We start from the raw sequence: 20,765 nt of genomic DNA, 5'->3' as shown, positions 1-20,765 counted from the left end.
TTTATATAATATATGTAAAATAAAAAAATCGTTTCCATTTCCATTTTCTTGCTCACCCCAATACACGCCTCTGCATAGTCGTCAAAAGCCTAAACACGCGCCACACTGCAGGAATTTCTATTAGACGCCGTTTCTAGGTAACAAATAAACAGTAATTCCATTAGAACAGAAAGAAATAGTACATTCCTTAGTTTTCCCGAATTAGACTGCAGAAATAAAGACAAGAAAAATTTAACAAGTAAAATGAATCAAGGGAGAGGAGCCAATTCTAGCAATGACAAGGAAATGCTTACTATGGCCGAAGAAGAGCTGGCTAGACTACACAGGCAGGTAATAAACACAGTAGATATACTGAATTTATGAATGACAAGAACCGCTCTGTTTAAATTTACAAAAATATATTATTTCGTTATAAAAACATAGTTCAGAAACTATTTTCTCGTGACAGTTATATCTTATACATAAAGCCCGGAATAGAAGCATTTCAGAAAGTTTTAAAGGAGCACTTGTATAGCAATAAACACATTATAATACAACAATTTATCGTAATATTGTATACATTGTAATATTGTAACCTACTAATTAATTTTCCAAACGTAACGTAGTTGACTCGATTGTACGAATAGGTACTAGAAATTGTACTTCAGCCGAAATGAATTGAACTAGTTTATTAAAATAAGTAATATAATGCCATTTCATGTATTTTATGATATATTTGGTTATTCGTTATTCTGTCTTTCAATGTTTACCCTAGCCTGAAGAATGTGTCCCAGAGTCTATATCTCTATTCATTGTAGCAATTTTTTCAAGGGTGTTGGATAGGAAATGGATAGTATGACTAAAAAGTGAAAGAGTGTTACGGTATTGTGTTCCCATAATGTGTATAAGAAGTGTTTTCCCAGATATTTTTCTCAAGACTTTTGCATCATTTGGAAATCTTGTTCTTCTTCTTCTACGGCACTACAGCCCAAAATGAGCCTTGGCCTCCTTTATTTTTTGCCTCCACCCTTGTCTGTCTGTGGCTGCTCTTCTCCATACACGGACTCCGTGTCTTCCCAGCGCTTTCTTGGCTTTCCAACTGGTCTCTTTCCCTGCATTCTGGCGTTCAGTGCTCGTTTTGGTAGCCTATCCTCTCCCATTCGTCGGAAATCTTGTTACTACACATTTTGTTATATGTACCAGTCGCTGTTTTGAATTTTTGTATCATTCGCTGTATATTATCTTCGTAATCAGAGATCAGGATTGTGTCTTCTGCATAACAAACGATTTTTATTTATTTTCTGCCAATCTTGTTAAAATCTGGAATGATACGATCTTAAATAAGAACAACAAATTACGCTTGGTATGGGCGCTTATTTTTTCAAGCACTACACATACTACAGAAAGTCTGACTTTCAACGTCGAATGGACTTTAAATGATGTCCATACTCTGCATAGCACACTACACAAATATCTCAATATTAATAGAACACCATATCACCACAATACCACAATCACCAACTAAAAGAGTCACAGACAAGATAAATATTACGGTGATTGTAATATCGGGATGTTGTATATCTTTATTATTATAACTTTCAGTAATACAGTATGTTGATAATCTATTCTTAAATGCTTAACCTCTATTTCTGCCATGTGACCTCTTGCCGTCTGCCCATCTCATAGTCCTGTCAGAACTTTACATCCATGAGTTATTAAGTCTCATGACATATTTTCCTCTCAATAAAACATAGAACTTACAACAATGAACTAAGAATAAAAACATTCTAAAATAAAAACTACTAACAATATTGATTGCAAAGTTAGTAAATCTCGAAATAGATATAATACAAATACTTATTGCACATTTTACCAAATGCTGGACACCTTTGGAACTCATAAGCACGGCCACATTTTCTGCACTGACCACTTTTCCTTGAGTTTTCTTCCTGTTAGCATCTTTTGTTTATTTTAGTATTTAAGTTGTTATTTGAAGCTTTTCCCCTTGCTGTTTAATTACCATTTCCCCGTTTACAGAATAAATATTAAGTGTTTGACTTGACTGAACTTCTTCAAACTGTGTTTTTGAAATTTCATATGCTCTACACATGTCTATTGCTTTTTGTAAGGTTAATGATTTATGATTCATGATTCTGTAACATTTTTCTGTCATAAGACCTCGTGCCACCTGTCCCATATCATAGTCAGGACTTTACATTTATCAGCTATTCAGTCTCATGACAATGATGGTCACCAACATTCATCGCGGATAGGTACATCATAGGTGTCAAGATTTTTGATACATATCTGGACGAAAAGAAAATATGGAGAGATTGTTGGTTGAAGAAAAAGAAAATGATAAAAGAACTCAACAAAGATCTCCACTTCCATGGTCCGACTAAATAAAGTGCACCACCGGTTACTCCCTCTCTCTTTATCTCACTCAGCCCATCTCACACAGGAGAAAAAAGAGTGGATAGCAATCAAACGTTGAATACCATAACGTCACCACATTCTTACAAAGGATAAAGGACAAAGGAGAAGGAGCCAATATTGTACCTATGGTTGTGTCCTTTATTAACGTGAAGATGTTCTGCGATACGATTTATTGTATCCCACTCTTGTGTTAAGAATATTAAGAAGTACTATTTTTTTCATTTCTTTGTATTCTGTTTCATAATATCTAAAAGACTATTATGGACACTCATAGATTTCATAACAAAAAAATCTTGTTTTCAGCTTCGTATTATGGACGAAGATCGCATAGCTTTCTTGGAAGAAACCGGCACAAAACTAAAAAAACAAAGAAAAATAATGCAGACTCTGAAAAGAGAAAGAGAAAAAATATCGGAAGAGATCAACGTAGCTACATGTTTAAACCAGAAAAGGAACGACGAGAAATTAGTCAGCAGGATGAAAAAACTGGTAGAAGATTACGAGAAGTACGACAGTATGGTAAAAACAGAGAAGGAGCAGCTGAAAGAGTTGGAAGTTCAAATTAAAAAGGTAAGTGATTGTATTATATCAGATCATCTAAGGGCCCGATCTAGCTAATGAATCAACAGGTATTAGATATCATTCACGAACATGGTGTAGTTAATTAAGGGGTACACACGCTCAAGAGTCAACTGTATGTTTTTTCGTTATTTTTTTCTCTGTGACACGAATTCAAATCATTTAAATCAAGCCAAGTTCTACCAGCAAGTATAAGATTCAATAAAATCTTCTATTTCCATCATTCTCTATGATGGGATTTTATTAAAAGCTACCCATATTAAAACGAAGCTTCTATACTGGCATTGAATTACTTTTTTCTATGGTAAAATGTTGATGCAAGCGTCACAGAAGAAGCGCCACGAAACGAAATAGAGGTCCGTAGTTCGCAGTCACAGTAAACATTTGGAAGAGTTCATTTACGTGACGAGAAGAGTCCGTTATCCAACATGTTAATTTGAAATTTAATAAAATCTATCATCATCATATAACGGGGGTCCTACGGTGATTGCCGCTTCCCGCATTTCAGCCTCCATCTTTTCCTATCTCTCCAATCTCCCTCTTCTAAGCCTCTAGATTGCATTGTTTTTGTAATTTCTCTTCTCCAGGAATTTGGTGGTCTTCCCCTTTTCCTTCTTTCTGGCGGAACATACATTAAAGCTTTCTTTGGCCACCGCTCCTCCTCCATTCTCATCACATGACCATACCATTGTAATTGCCTTCCTTGTATTCTATCTGAAAGAGTATCTCTAATTCCTGTACGGTTTCGTATTTCCTCATTCCTGATTCTTTCCATTCTCGATACTCGACATGACCTTCTAAGATAATCCATTTCCACAACGTCTACTTTATCTCGTTCATTCTTTGTCATCGTCCAACATTCGGCACCATATGTGGTAATTGGTTCTACAATTGCTCTGTATACGCGAAGTTTGGTATGCATCTTTATTTTATTAGACCACAGTAATGAATTCAGTATTCAGATGCATTTTTTCCCTTGGGTTATTCGGTTTTGTACATCTATCTTAACTCTGCCATCTGCTGATATGATGCTTCCTAGATATTTATACTGGTTGCAGCCTTTTATGACTGCGTTTTCAAGCCTCAGATCTGTGGTATTTCCTCCAATTTTTAAATATTCTGTTTTGCTTATGTTTACAGTAAGCCCCCATTTGGCATATTCCTCAAATAATTTTCGATTCATATAATTTATATCTTCCTCATCGGTTGCAACCACCACCTGATCATCTGCAAACAACAATGTATACAGAGTTTCTTGTCCCACTTCGATGCCCATAAATCTACATTTATTTCTCCAATTCCTCAATGCTTCTTGGACGTATATTTTAAAGAGTGTCGGTGACAAACAGCATCTAATAAAATCTATAAAAAATAATAAACAAATTTTAAAAATATTTAAATTAAAAAAAAAACAGAAACTAAGACTAAGCCTCGCGCTAGTCAACAGTACCGTCTACTGTACCACTTTTTGTGTTTCAGATGGACGCTGATATTCAAAATCTACGCCCCAAAGCAATTATAACCGACTACGACTACGAGAATCGATTGAGAAGTGGAAATCACTCGATAAAAATTTTAAAAGACAGACTGGAAAATGCCGTGAAAAGGTTCTGTGCCATACTGACCGAAAATAAAAAAATGAGAGAAGAAATTGATCACTTACTTAAAGAAAGGTAATACTGTGTATCAGTTTTCTTATTACTGACACGTTAAGAAGTTCATTCGTTTATTTTTGAATCGAAACGTTACAAAAAAAATATAAATAACATTGTCTTCTTTACATTTTGATAAGAGAGTTAGCTATTGAGGTAATATTCTTTTCAGGACCCGTTACAACATAATCTGGGAGTCCCTGTTAAAGGACATGCAGTCAAGAAAGAAATATATGGTAGAGTTAATAGAACAAGCAACAGTAGCCTTTGACCAAAGAGAGGAATGGTGTTCCAAGTTAGCTGCGCTAAAAAAGAGGGCCCAAAGTGACTATTTGGCTCACACAGAAGTAAATACTATACACTATTATTACAGATAATATGCACAAGTTCATATAGACTTAAAGAAATCTGCTTTTTCTTTTTTAAAGTTTCTTAATCCTCCAGAGATATCAAAGGTACACCATTTCTTCCAGTTTTCAGGTTTTTTGACACTTCTTTTATTACTTCACTGTCATTGACACGTCTTCAGTGTCTTCAGTTGTTCATACCAATTGATATGGCTACATTTTTCTCTCATCATTTCATTACACCTATGCTCACACGTTGATATTGTTCCTAGATTTTTATATTTGCATGTAAATATCCTTAGGTGTCTGTCGACTATTGTTAATTATGTTATAGCCAAGGTCTTCGTTTTCATACTAATTATTATTCTTTTTATCATCAATACACAGAGCAACGGCGTAACTAGGGGGCGAGGTGAAGGGGGTAGTCCACTCCGGGCTACCCCAAAAACTACAATTTGGTACATATCATAAAATAGTTTTAATATTTACTTTATGTTTTCTTTTACAAAAAATTAGTAGACATTGTAACACATTTTGCAGTCACATAAAAAGCTTATTAAAATACGGTATAGATAGCTTCTGTAGGTACTCCATATCTGGATGTATAAATTACACATCAACCAATACATTTCAACCTTTCTTTCATTTTGTGTGGAGTTCATGCATTTGCAACCAACCCTAGCTGTGTAACGTTTTTTGCAACTTTAGAAAGTGTATATATTTTTTTCTCGTCCTCTTCACATATATGGGTGATTTTTTTAGAAAATCTAAGCTATCTGACACTAGATGGAGTGCCAATCACGAAGATGTGACACCTGTTTTAAAATATTCTGATGAATTCGTATAAGTTACAGAAAAATTGTGCGACGCCAAGGAAAATATTAACACAAGGGGCTCAGCTGAAATTTTACTCTCGAACATTTGTGACTTCATATTTCTTGGATTCCTTCATTTATGGGGGTACATTTTGCAAGAAATGAACCATGCACAGAGGTATTTACAGACGGGGTGTTTAAGCCTTGAAAACGTCGTAATAAATCTCCCAAGTTTGAAAGTCTTTTTGGAAGGCCGTCGATATGAGTTGGTCACGAAGGCTCTCCAGGTTGCTTCGGAGAATATGATGAAATGGGAATCTCTACTCGAACTAAAAGATCTATTCTTGAATGTTTGATAAGCAAGAAATTGTTAATCAAATCAAAAGGAAAAAAAAAGAAAAAGACAGTTAAGATTTGATTAAATTTACGGATTGAAATCAAAAGACTTCGCCACTATATAAAAGCTGCAAGAATAAATGAAGAGGCCAGAACTTGGACTATATTGAAGATGGCAGAGTTTATTCTAGATATGGACCTGATGGAATCTGTTCCAAATGTCTTTGTTGAAATAAATCTGTTTTTAACTATGTGTCTCTATCGCTCCTAATGAAACGAGTTGTTTAAAATCGAAACTCATAAAGGCTATTTATGCTCAACGATGAGGCATACCCGGCTAAATAGTTTGGCACTGCTCTCGATTGAACGTGAAGTAGCAAACACCATCAACTTCGACAATGTAATCAAACAATTTTCAGAAATTAAAATAAGAAAAAAATGTTTTTAAAAAAAAGTAAAAAAGAAATAAATTAAAATATGAATAATAACAAAACACCATGAACCACTATGGATGACAAAAAACGTAAAAGAAATGATACAAGAAAAAAACAAAATATATAAAAAATGGCTAACAAATAAAACATCTAGCAATAGAGTAACATATCAAAGGAAAAACTGAGAAGTACGCAATCAAATAAAAGAAGTAAAAAACAATTTTTGGGAACAAAAATGTGTCCAAGTTGAAAATTTAATTGGTGGTTCTCAGACTACGGAAGCATGGAGAACTATCAATAATCTAAAGAAAAACACCCATAACTCCTTAAGCAACTTAATTCCTATAGAAAAGTGAAAAAATCACCATAAAAATTTACTCCAAGAGTCCAGATTGGAATATATGGGAGAGAAATACAGTATGGAGAGACAAACAAATAGTAACATTAATACTACGAACAACGAGGTCTCTAATTAAAATAAAACGGGCGATCTTCAAGATCTGGCAATATAGCTGTAGAGTTACTTAAAGCAGGAGGTCCACTCCTAATAGAACGAATAACTTTTCTAATGAATCAATAGTGCCAACAAATGAAAGTACCATCTGAATGGAAAACCGCTCACTAAGTGTCCATCTTTAAAAAGGGTAATCGAAAAAATCAGATACAGAGGATTAAGTGTCCTACCTACTTTCGGGAGATTGTTTGGAAAGATAATAAATAAAAAAATTAATGAAAAAATCCCAGTAGTTGGCTGTATACCATAGTTAAAAAACTTATACAGAAGTACAAAACTTCAAAATTTGTATATTGGTATAAAAACATTTAATTTAAAAGGTGTCGTCCAAAATTTATAGATGCATAACGTTTTCGATCTAGCTCAGATCATCCTCAGTGCCTTCTTTTAGTACTTGAAGCTAACACTAAAATTGCAGCGGAGACATCAATATATGGTTTTACATATTTAAATTTAAATTATAATGCGACCCTAGGTCGATGACAATGGTTGAAGATTTTAATACTTAAAGAGCAACATGTTTCTTTGTTCGACTTGAACACGTGGTTCTTATCAGTTAAAACGACGCAGACCCTCTGTGGGTATGAAAAAAGAAAAACTACTTACCTAAAAATCGGAAATAGACTATCAAAGTCAATGAAAGTAACTAAATGAGTAAGACAAGGATGCAGTATGTCACCCTTGCTGTTTAATTTATATATTGAGGTAGCCCCCCTAAATTGGAAAAACCACTGCCAGGGAATGGGAATCTCTATAGTAAACGACGTACTGTGCTCCCTGAACTTTGCGGATGACCAAGTCGTCCTAGTTCAAGATTCTTATGGTCTAGAATTTATGATAAATCGTCTATACAGAGAACATGTAAAATGGAAGTTACAAGTCAGCATGAATGAACAGAATATTGAGTTATCATTTCAGATGCAAGGTTTAAAGTATTCATAGACGAGGACGTGGAAATCAAACAAGTGGAAACATTTAAATATTTAGGTGCACTCATTGATAAGAACGTCTTGGGAGAAACCCAAATTAAACACCGAATTAATCAGGGACGTAAAATTGTAGGATGTTTGAACTCCTTATGGTGGGATCACCACATTTCCAAAAGGAACAAAAAAAGAATAGCGCAAACCATGGCTGAATCAGTTCTTTGTTATGGCTCTGAAGTATGGACAATTAATGCAGATCTGAAGAGAAGATTGTTGGCAGTTGAACGTTGGCTAGAACATCAAGGCTGGAAAGGAAGATCATCGAATCTATAAAAAAAAAACATGAATGCTACAGAAACGGTCATTGAAAGAATAGAAAGAAGAGGTTTAAAATGGTTTGGACGCCTATTGAGAATGCCTGACGAACATTGGTCCCAAGAACTTTACAGATGGAAGCCCTCTGGAAGAAAAAAAAAAAGAGGTAGACCTCGACGCTCGTGGAATGAAGGAATTGGAAGAGTGATGGAATCGAAAGGTTTGGAGGAGGAGCATGTCTTGGACCGGGAGGATTGGCGGAGGAGAACGGGAATACGGTCATAGCCGTCTTCAAAATGTATTCTATTAACAAAATAATCTTGTGTTATCAATATTAACCCTTTTTAATGTTGGTATAATGAATAAAACCAAACCAGAGTAATTAAATTAAAAGTAATTTTTAGTATAGGATAGGTATAAATTTTATTACATTTTATCTTTAAATTTCAAACAAGTTTTATTTAGGTAGTTCCTATACGGAGGTAAGTCTTAGTCTTTGTCTTATATTGTGAGGGGGAGGGGACTCTTCGGTTACGTCCGTCTCGGGCCTCCTGAATTGTAGGTACGTCACTGACACAGAGTGATATTTTTCTTGTTTATATTATTTATTTCTTTTTTTTTATTATTATTCTTATATCTTTTATTCGCACTGTCCTGATAACTTTTTTATATGTGTCTTCTACTATTTTTATTATATGTCGCGGAATTTGTAGATTATATGTTATTTCCCAATCCATAGAATCTAATTGTCTAAATACCTTATTTAATGATTAGAAACAGTTTTTTGTGCAATGCGTATCAACTGTTTACTTGTAAAAACCTAATTGAACCAGCTTTAAGTTTTCTCAATAAAAATTTTACAAGACTTCTACAATTCAAATACAAAATCTATTTATATTGTTTCTCCATACTTTTATTCTATTTTATTTTAGGAAATGCGGGAAATTCAGAGAAAACTCGACCACGATTTCACGTTGCGGGAGTTTTTGAGCACCAAGGGCCAAAAAAGGATTCTAAAAGATTTGGAAGAGAAGGAAAGGAAAAAGAAAGAGATACAAATTCAAAACTTGGAGAATCGACTGATAATGTTGGAGGATACTATGAAACAAATACAGGTAAGACATGTTTTACTAAATTTTTGGCAATTCTACTAAAAGTCTTCTTTTTTATCTTTCTAAAGATTAGGCGTTTTAGCGTTTACTCTTTTATTTTTTAATTGAATGAGTAGATATTCGTTTTTTGTCTTGCGTCTTTATTTTTCTAATCAATGTTTTTATTCTTCCCTAAACTTTGTAACACCCTAGGTAAAGGAAATGATTAACATGTTCTAGAAGATGATTGTCAATTACTGTATTTGTTCTTAGAAAACCTTGAAACATCCATGTCTCTCTATCCATCTATCCGTGAACACAACTTCTCCGTTATTAGAACAGAAGTTGCAATGACAAATGAGGTTTCAAATGAGAGCTTATATCCCATAGATGATATTAAAGGTGGGAAATTTGACTTCAGACATCCGGCTCGAGACTTGCAACTGGAAGTACTGTTCGCCGAAATAGTACAAGCGATATATTATTCGACGGGCATTAACAAGACAAAAACAAAAATATGTACTTTCGTTTAAAAAAATTTTCATCATCAAAATGATTAAATTAAAAAATCTTGCAAAAAAAGATTGCAAGATTTCATAAACTAGTGATATCGATAAAGTAAGCTGATCTTATTGTAAGACTGCAGTTTTCATATCGATTTAAAAATGGCGTGTAATGATTTGTAGACAAAACCATGCGGATAAAGCTACCAGGTGCATCATTTATCGTTAGAATACAGTAGGTCCCGGAATAATATTTGTGGTCATTAATAAATGTTCGAAGTTCTGTGGCGAGTCTGTAATAACATTGTAGAAATTTTTTATGACTCGGGTGAAATGAGTTATAGACTATGATGGTCTTTTTGAGCATAAACGTAGTCATAGTAATATCCCAAGTATCAGTGTATCCGTCAAGTTTTGCACAAAGTTTGCTCAAGTTGAAGTCAGTATGCATGTCCATCGTCAATCTTTTCTTCATTTTCTGGTGAAATATTGAGTTATGGTTGAGGATGATGAATCCAACGGAGCTGCTCTTATCAAAATATGAAGTCTTTGCTACCACAAAAGCTCTAAAAGACAATTCCCATCTCCTTTCTTTTGAATAACAAGATAGTAGCCATGCCAACCAGAGAATATTCTCAGAGAGTTCATAAATACTGAGTAACTCTAGCTATAAAATACTATTGTATCGATAGATCAAAGGTTGAAGTTGATTTAGAAGGCCAATATGTGCGTTTTCAGTAATATTGGAATGAAAATGGTTGTGGTTGGAGACAATTTCGGTCTTTTAAGTGGTTAACAGTTACTGTTTATTTTAACTCAATATTTTCTGTCATTTTATATAGAACATCTAGACATTTTAAAAATGTCTATAGGCCCCAGGTCGACTCAGCCTGAATAAAAATGAGTACCTTGGGTAAAACCAGGGGTAATAATAGACGGTTGAAGCGTAGCACTGGCCATGTTACCTTCCTTGTATACCGTAGGCCCTAGATATAGCAGACTACCCTGCTATACTCCCAAAGCCGCGACAGCGGTATAAAACGGGAGACTATTATTATTATATTTTCTGTCATTTAAACTTCTAAATCAGAAGATTGAATAGAATCTAATTAAAGAGTTAATTCATTTCGGCAGTCAAATTTGATTGTTGTTTGGTGTAAGCTTTGTTGTAATTTCATCAACTTTTAATATCCAAAACGAAGTTTGCTCATAACTCAGAGAAATATGTCTCATACATAAAAAATTACAGGCTTTTGTTTGTATGCAATGTCAATTTAAAAGCATTTGATTTCACTGCTGAAATGGGTCGAATAGTTTGTTTCAAGTAATGAAAAAAGCCCATTGTTCTTCATCCAAATTTCACAAATTCTTGGCCTTGCTTTGAAAGACGATCGATGTTGAGATCTTCTTAAATCAGTATATTTTCAACGGAAAACTGATTTTGTATATTAATGAGACTTTGAAAGATCTCTTTTGTTTGCTCTAGTGAAAAATTTTGGTACCTATCTATAAAGACCTGAAATAACCATGTCATCGAAAGTAGTAAAAGAAACTTCGAAATAACCAGATGAGGTACTTGGATTCTCGCTTTGGCATGATTTTGAACGAGAAAAAACATTGTTGTTGATATAGACGGAGACACCATCAGATTCAGAGTTACGAGATTAATTTACGTATTTGCTGGAAAAAGTCCTTTCGACACAAGTAAATCCAGAGATTCGGTAGAAATTATATAGTTAATTGACAGATTGGAAATGACTAAAAATTAGTGAAATCGTATATCAATGGATGCATAGTTACGCGAAGAGTTCAAATATCGACTTCCGGTTCTACTTCCGGTCAAGTTTTCGTGAAAACCTATGACTTACGAAGTCCAATTGTTTGTTTTCATATTGAAATTTCTATATAGTTATTAGAGAGTTTGGATAAAATTTGCTAGGACCATATTTGTCAAATTAAACTATATACAGAAAATTATTTATATTTTTTATAGTTCTTTCTTGATATTTTCTCCTACTTCAGTTCCTTCCCTCTTTCTTCTTCGACTTCTTCGTATGCTCTTCGCCCTTGCTTCTTCACGGATTATTGAGCAATTCCTATGCATAAAGTATGTTGAATTAATTTACGTTTCAGAAATTTTGTGATGAAAAAGACGTCCACAAAATGGCTTCTCAGTATCTCAAGCAAGAAGAAGAAAATTTTGCGTTATTTAACTACGTGAATGAACTTAACCATGAGATCGAAATGTTGGAAGAGTCTTTGGAGGAGATTCAAACGAAAATAGGTATTGAATATTATATCTAACTGGTCTTTGGTAGTTTTTTTACTTATTTTTAACTTTTCTTTATCGGCGTTCTTTGTAGAACGCATTGTCTTTAAAGTAATTGTAGACAAATGTTGTTTTAGATGAACAAATTGAAATCAGCCAGCTAAAAGAAAAAGAGCGACAACACAATTTGGAATATTTAAGAGCACAGTTGGATATTGTAACTCGAGAGGTATATAAAAACGTTATTTTTTATATATTAAATAATTTTAGTATCTTTTCAGACACTAACAAATGAAGAAAACGTCAAAAATTCAGAGAATAAGGTAAAAGCCATACTGGAAGGGATCGAAGACATTTTCGATTTGTTGTTGTGTGATAGGGGCCCCATTTTAGGATTGCTCGGTAAGTATTATGTTATTTATTATACAATAGCTGACAAAAATAAAAAAATATATTCATGTTTGATGACTCCTTTCGTTATGAGAGGCTTGGCATAAGGTAGGCTCAAGTCGTTATGTAGCATTTGGTTAAACACGAGCTAAGAAGCCTTCGAGAAAATATAAATGATTACTCGTAATACCAAAAATTTTTATTCTTCTTGACATCTTTCATTGTTCATTTTCATCTTCTCCAATTGTTAATTCTTCTCATTTTTCGTTGTTTGATTTTTCTGCATTACTTCACAATTGTTGATGACTTTATAGACCCCCACGCAAATGTGACTCAGTTCAGAATAGTAAATGACTTCCAGTACTCTTGTCAGTCATACCTGTCTTCTTCATCTTTTAAGCGAAGTAACTTTGTTCTATAGTTTCTCTGTAGCATTGCTGCATGACATAATCGTCATTCGCACATAATTACGCTCACTTACAAAAGCACCTTCTGAGTTGGAAGACAGTTTTAGAAGAGCGTCGATTCGGCTGCTTTATGAATTTGTTAGTAACCCAGATCTTTTGATGAAAGGAACTCTTACTTTAAATTAATTTAAATTAACTCACTTTTAAATTATTTAGCTCCCTGTTGGTCACCCCAGAGCTTATCTGCATGAAGCCCTATCTCCTTCATAACATGGGGTTGCTTAAAGCGAGTCAATTATCCAGTTGATGCATCAAATTTTTCATCTAAAGGTACGTTTTTACTGGAGCGTCGGCTAAGCGATTATCGCATGCGAAGTGTTTTTACTGAAGCGATGATTTGATTAGTGAGTTGTCCGTTATCTAGTGTACAAGTGGTTTGCTGCAGCGATGAGCGTATGTAAAATAAAACAATTATTGTTAAAATACCTCCCAACAGAAGAAATAAAGGTTGAAGAAATTGTATGTGTTCGTTAGAAATGTGTGTTCCAAGATTAGAAAAACATGCAATATTTAAAAGAAGACAAGATGAAGGATACCTTAAAACTTTAATAAACAACCACCTATTAGGAGATAATGTTAAGTTTCCACAGTTCTTTCGTTTGAATAAACTTCAGTTTGATTTTGTGTTAAGTTTAGTAAAACAGGATATGAAAAAGTCGTCTGTATAAACTGTATTCCATATCCAGTGTCTCCAGAACAGAATCTCTCAAATACAAAACTCTCAAAATCACATACATAAGCCACTATAGTCGACGCTAGCAGCTCCAGCGACAGACGCTTCAGTTAAAACGGCGCCGTAACATCAAGCGGTACGGATCATCGCTCAGCGACGATCGTTCCGCGATGATCGCAACAGATGCTCCAGTATTGTAAAAACGTACCTTAAAGGTACGGTTTCATTGGCGCTTTTTGAGCGGCTGCGGCTTTAGTGTTTTATTTTGTGCGTCTCTAATTATATCAGATTGTAATTTGGATTTGTTTAAAAGATCTTGCATGATGTGCATGGTTTAACACGTTTAGTTGACTGAGACCGACAGAATGAATAACAGTGATCTTTTAAGTATAATTCTCTAAGAGGAAGAGGAAGAAGAACGGCCACAACTGGAATTATTAGAAACAGAATGATGTAAGAAACACGATAGGTATATTTATTTTCCAACTGAACATGCTATCTTTTTCCAGGCATTCTCTTTGATTATACATTTTTATAGTTTTCATATTCGTAATAAAAAATCTAGGGATATTTCTGAACTTTTTACACCGATATCTCATCATCATTTGCATTGAATTTCGCCATGTTTACTGACCGACTGCGATTTGACTGGTTCACCTAGCAGTCGAATCGCAACTGCTGCGGTTCGACCGTAGCGAGCCGCATCCGCCGTATCCTCAATCGCAGTAGCGAGCCGCATCAACGAAACCGTTCCTTAAGCACAATCCGTTAAAAAACTGTTTTGCTTTTGCAGTAATTATTGCTCCGCGGATCATTCGCTCGCGGATGAATGGAAGTTGACTATTTAGGTTAGTAATAAAACAAAGCTTAAGAACATCGTTGGTATTTCAGGTACTGATTCTTCAATGAATCTTTTTAATGTGAAGATATATTTGGGTACCATCGAAAAGAAGATAACAGGACTGATTACTAGACTGTATTTTGCTGAAAAAGCAGTAAGTATACCTAAATTATAAATATAGAGGGTAAGGTAAAAAGTTACAAAACTGGTATACATTTTAAATAGTTTATTTCGTATTATTGATATTAAACTCTTTGTCTTCTTAGATCGAGAACAAACCCATTCCCATATCAGTTGGCCCAACGTTAGATTGAAAAGAAAATTAAATTTTAGAGAACAAAAATAAAATCGCATATCGGGGACAAGTGGGGACTGTTAGAAACCCATTCCAAAAGTGGTATGCCATGGTTTTCAATCCATTTTAAAGTCTTTTTTGAGGTATGACAACCTGCGCCGTCCTGTTGGAAGACAAAATCTTCCGCTGATGTTCAACGGTGTTTCATAATCGGCAAAAGAGATTCTTCTAAAATATTTGTCCGTGTTTATAATCCCATCAGTAAAATGTAACTTTCCCACACCTTTAGACGACATGCTGCCTCAGATCATGACAGATGCAGGAAATTTGACTTTTCTCTTTAGACAGTCGGGATGGAAAGCTTCATTCTTTCTGCGAATGACGCGACTCCTACTGTCTCCTACACACACTTCAAATCTGAACTCATCACTCCATTGTATTGAATCTCATTGCGACTGAGTCCAATCTTTATGCTCTTTTGACCATCTTAGTCTATTTTTCTTACATTGTAATGTTAAAAGTGGCTTTTCCTTAGCCTAAAATAAACTAAAATTTATTAAAAACAATTCGTACTAATTTTTTCAACTATATAACTTACTTTGTAAATACCAAATAGTAATTTGTGGGCCTCTCGTTCCTCTTCTGCCTATATTTCTTACACTATAGTGTGACAATTGCAACATATTCGCGATTTCCGAATTGGCTTTTCCAGAATTATAAAATCTAATAATGATTTAACAAATTTTCTCATCGATAACTTTATCTCGGCCCATATTAATTAAAATAGGAACTTATAAAAACATGCAGAGTATAATTTGTTTATGGTAAACGACTTAAACTGCAAATTCCATAGGTGGGCCAACTGATATGGGAAGGGGAAGGGGATGAGTTGTTCCAATTTTGATCTGAATATATGGCATTTTCGCGGTATATTAGACTATCGTCTACTTGGCTTTGTATTGTAATTTTTTATTTACTATTATGTAGTTTACGAAAATACAGTTACCTAAAAGAACGGTAATATGAAATGTCTGAACAAAACGTTTGATTGTTTCAAAGTTTTCTTCTTCAGAATCCATATATTTCGTTAAATATATTAACTGTTTATGACAACTTATTTGTTATTATGTTTGTTATGAATTTGTATGTAACAGAATTATTTCTCTGTTATTGTATGTATTTTGTGTATTGTATTTTTTCGCATTTGTTTTAAAGGGGAGGGGGCACAATGCTGTCCTCAATTATCCTAGCATTCTTAATATTCTTATAATCCCATTAAAAATGCTAATCCGTCCGATAGTAATCCGTCATAATAAGCACATTTCCTATTCTAGTCCTAGTTTTCCATAAACTGTTCAGTCTATTTTTCAGTTTCATTGGAGCTTTGGTCAGTTTTTTCTGTTATTTTCGTAATGGGTGTAATATACTGTACACCATTTTTGGCAAAACAAAAACAGAACGAAGGATAGAAAAGAATGACGTAATTAAATCTAACACCTTTTATTTTTCAGATGATGACCCAATTCAAAAAATTCCACCGAGGAAATTTTGTTCCAGTAATAAATTAGTTTTTTTACTTATCTTATAAGATGGTAGAATCTACTATTAGTAGTCTACAGAGTACGTCCAAAGTAATCTGAAATATTTTAGTGTGCGATTTGTCATTAAATTTTAAGACTAAAACTTTATGTAAACATTTAAAAACCTATTATAGATCTATTAGATGTAGATTTATAATCGAATGATTATTATACTAAAACCTGTTGTGTAAATGGTTGCAGTGTATTGGGGTTGTATAATTAGTAGGAAGAAAGTTACAAATAAGCCAAAAATTTGTATTTTTAAATAAATATCTTTTGAAATTGTATTTTGAAATTGTATCTAATATTAACAAGTCGCCATTTTAATTAATTATTTTATTAATTTAATTGAAAATAATTTGCCAACGTCGTAAGCATTATGTAAAGCGCGCAACAGATATAGCTATATAGCTAATACAACTAAAATGTCTAGAGCCTGACCCACTACTCTGAGCCGCGTAATGTAGGTTGTCTATTATGAATTTGAATCGAGGAAATTACTGACAGACTCACGCATGACGTCCGACAGCGGATAATCATTTTTTACTAAAATAGATGTTATAATAATTATTTTTCTTCCAAAAACGAATTGTCATTAGAACAGGCAATTTTAGTTCTATCATATAATGATTTAATGACTCCCTTTTTAACATTTATGTTCGGATTTGATTTATAATTTAGATATATGTTCATATACGCAACAAAAAATATTAAAAGCCAGAGCTTTTCGAGGAACTAACCATCATTTAATAAATAATTTTTATATAACTGTGCTGAATAATGTATTTGGAAACGGGGAAATTATTCATTTATTGATATTACAAAGAAAAGGTCTCTAAAACGTTTTTAAGCAAGCCAAAAAAAGCACATTACAAGGCATGAATGAATCAAATATGTAGCACCTTTTTTGTAGATGTATTATTCAAAAACAAACTGAAGTTATTACTATAAACAGGGATCTGTATAGCTGGGGCTATGCTTAACTTAAATAAAACAACGATTAGATAGAAAAAAAATCACAAATTTCATTAAAATTATCTTTATTTTTTAAATGTTAATATAATTTGGTACATTGATTTGTATAATATGTAATATTTTCTAAGTAAGTTTTTATATAAATAAATAGTCTATATATAAATGTACCATTAGATGAAACTTTGAAAACAATTTAGGACCAAATGGACTACCTAAGTCCTGACGTCACAATGGGTGGGGATTTTGAAAACCTTTCCAAACAAATCTCGTTTGCATGTGTTTCTCCCGTAAGACTTTGGAAACGTTGATTTTTTTGATATTTAAAAAAATAAATAAAGATTTTCGCTCCCAAATATATATTCTGTGCGATTGGTTTTATAGGTTGTTCGTGAATTTGTGAGGTAAGAGTATCAAAGTATTAAGATATTTACTGTCAAAGTTCATATTTTGAGGTTATATTCTGTGGGATTAAAACTTTAATTATTTTTTCTTTATTTCAAGGTATTTTGTTGTTGTTTTTATCCGATTATTTCAAAATTAATCAATAAATCTTTGAATTTGTTTACAAAGTTAAAAAAATTTAAATTTATTTTTTATTTTTTTTAGGTGGATTTTATCCCAAAAGTACTTTAGATATTCGTTTTTATAAGGATAGGACTGTTATTTTATTATTACATCCATCCCATTATTAGTAAATGGTTATGTGCTTCGTTCCAAACTGTAAACATTACACTGAGCAAAAAAGATGCAAATTTTTTGTATTCCCTTCGAAAATTTCAGAGAAGCAGAAGTGGATCAATCTCATTAGGTAAAAGTACTTATTAGTTTGTTTTAATATTGCTTATATTTTAGATATTCTGTGATTGTCTTTTCAGATTTATACTAAGTCTCTGTCATGATTTTTAAAGATAATTTAAAATGTAATTGTGCTATTTGTATGTTAGGCTAAAATTAATAACTTTATTTTGGTCTGTTTTCAGGAGGCAAGATAGAGAACCATCTAAGTACTCGTTAGTTTGTAGTTGTCATTTTGTGGATCAAGATAGGAAAAATGGACCTACAATTTTTGAGCATAATATAAAGAGAAAATTTGTGTTCTCTACTCCAGAAAAACGGTAAGCTTAAATCTGATTTAAATGAATATCTTAATATAATAGGAATATTTTTTTTTAGCAAAAGACAGGCTCAGCAAATAAATTCCTCATTAGATGAAGGGGCAACTTCATCTTCAGTTGATATTGTAGATGAAGCAGCTGGACCATCAACAAATAGTCCTGAACCAGGTCCATCCACATCAATTCACACAGAAAAAGTGGCTGTATCTCTACCAGAAAGAAGTAATGCATCTGTAGGGGCGGAAAATTACTTTCTTAAAGAAGAAGTAAATCAATTAAGTGAAAAATTAAAAAATCTTTCATGTCGGTTTAGTTTTGAACAAATTAAAAATAATGATGCTCATATTTTAATGTACACAGGAATACCAACCAGTGCTCTGTACTCAACATTATTTGAAACTATGGAAGGTTTTGAGTTAAATTATTACGCAAACTGGCAAGTAAAAATTTTACCCAAAATTGACCAAATGCTAATGACACTGATGAAATTAAGGTTAAATTTACCACATGAAGATTTGGCAATTAGGTTTAATTGCAGTACAGCGACTGTCACTAATATTGTGATGACATGGATATATGCCTTGCATGAAATTTTATTTAAACAACTAATGGAAAAGATTCCCTCAAGAAAAAAAAACAAGCATGCCTTCCAACTGCATTTTCATCATTTAGAAATTGTAGAATCATCTTAGATTGTACAGAAGTGTACTCAGTTACTCCCACTAGCATGGAAAAACAAAAATTAACATATAGTTCTTATAAGCATCATAACACCTGGAAGGTTCTTGTAGGAGTAGCACCAAATGGTGTCATCACATATGTCAGCAGTGCCTATCCTGGATCCACTTCTGATAAACAAATTGTTAAAAACTGTGGCATTCTAGACCAAATGACCTATGGTGATGTTATTCTAGCGGATAAAGGTTTCTTAATTAAAGATTTATTGCCTGAGGGGGTACACTTAAATATTCCTCCTTTTCTAAGTACCCCTCAGTTTACAGAGGAACAGGTGTATGAAACAGAAACCATAGCAAAAGCTAGGATACATGTTGAGAGGGCGATCCGAAGAATAAAGTGTTACAATATATTGCAGCAAATTCCAAATTTTTACATGTCTCAAATAACCGTGATATTTCAGTTATGTGCTGCTTTAACGAATTTTCAATACCCTCTTATTAAAGAAGTTGAGGAATATTACTCATAAAGTACTTTATTGGTGTTAGTAAGAGGGTGTAACATTTATTCTTGTGAAAATAAAAAGTGAATGTAGATGGTGAAAGATAAATTTGGATCTGTGACATCAATTAAATTTTGTACTTGGGCCTTTTGAAGTGTAAACTTTTAAAGAAATATTTATGTGTTGATGTTTTAACTCCAAGTAACATTATGTTTATAGAGTATAAAAAATACAATAATAATGTTTATACAATTCTAACAAATAAAAATTATTAAACTGTGTCTTTTAAAAATTGCTTTATATTTAACAACAAATGTTTTTTTAACTTGGTTTTGAATCTTCAATGTTTCTTATAGCTTTAACTCTTGAAGGTATAAATATATCTTTACAAATCAACTGTTAAACAAATTTATGACATGCTAGCTTTGTTGTAATACAAAAATTATTTGATGATCAATTCCTAATATGTTTTATTAAATTTTACCATTTGATCTCTTTTAACATGAAATATATTGTCACTTATTCCAAATTGTCTTCAAACCACAGATATAATTTTAAAATCTACCTACTGCTATGCTACTGCAGTTGCTTCTTATGTAGAGAAAATAATTACATTGTTTACAACAATAATGAATTATTTAAATTTTTGGTATATTAAATATATTTTTTTAAATTCATCCTGAGTTTTTTTTCACAGTGCAAACCCTTGTATTGTATATACTTAATGAAACACTATTTACTCTTTGAAAAGTTTATTAATGTTATAAAATTTATATATAAAAATAAATTGATTTTCTCACAATTTATCAATAAAAATTAATATAAGCAACAAAAGAAATAATGTTACAGCAGTAATGTCCACACAACTATACATTTATTGTTAAATAAAAAAAAAATTGAAATACAATGGAACAGCCAGTTGATTCTGTTGATCAAAATTTACATTTAGTAATATAGAAAAAATAACCAACTTTTGCTATTAAAATTTATCGTAATAATAAATAGAAAATGCAACAATACAATAGTTTGATCAATGGTGGGTAATTTGGAAAGGTT

At 32.8% G+C, this 20,765-nt stretch overlaps 2 protein-coding genes across 3 annotated transcripts; both read left to right on the top strand.

The window, feature by feature from the left end:
• Nucleotides 1–204: 204 nt before the first annotated feature.
• On the top strand, nt 205–16,681 carry Ccdc114 (Coiled-coil domain containing protein 114). The gene is made up of 10 exons (XM_072525021.1): nt 205–330; nt 2,719–2,985; nt 4,474–4,667; nt 4,819–4,993; nt 9,266–9,448; nt 12,061–12,211; nt 12,334–12,425; nt 12,478–12,598; nt 14,618–14,721; nt 16,374–16,681. Exons 1-10 carry the CDS (start codon nt 244–246, stop codon nt 16,428–16,430), a joined length of 1,431 nt encoding a protein of 476 aa, XP_072381122.1. The 5' UTR covers nt 205–243; the 3' UTR covers nt 16,431–16,681.
• A 944-nt stretch (nt 16,682–17,625) lies between these two features.
• On the top strand, nt 17,626–20,386 carry LOC140437851 (uncharacterized). 2 transcript variants are annotated; one of them, XM_072527628.1, is made up of 4 exons: nt 17,626–17,818; nt 18,024–18,225; nt 18,398–18,532; nt 18,591–20,386. In XM_072527628.1, exons 2-4 carry the CDS (start codon nt 18,113–18,115, stop codon nt 19,222–19,224), a joined length of 882 nt encoding a protein of 293 aa, XP_072383729.1. In that variant the 5' UTR covers nt 17,626–17,818; nt 18,024–18,112; the 3' UTR covers nt 19,225–20,386. The 2 variants fall into 2 exon arrangements, with proteins under 2 accessions (XP_072383729.1, XP_072383728.1); XM_072527627.1 differs by having other exon boundaries at nt 17,626–18,225.
• The last annotated feature ends 379 nt before the right edge of the window (nt 20,387–20,765 follow it).

This window comes from Diabrotica undecimpunctata, chromosome 3 (genome assembly GCF_040954645.1).
Source record: "Diabrotica undecimpunctata isolate CICGRU chromosome 3, icDiaUnde3, whole genome shotgun sequence".
Taxonomy (NCBI): Eukaryota; Metazoa; Arthropoda; class Insecta; order Coleoptera; family Chrysomelidae; genus Diabrotica; species Diabrotica undecimpunctata.
This window is presented reverse-complemented; position numbering and strand designations above follow the sequence as displayed.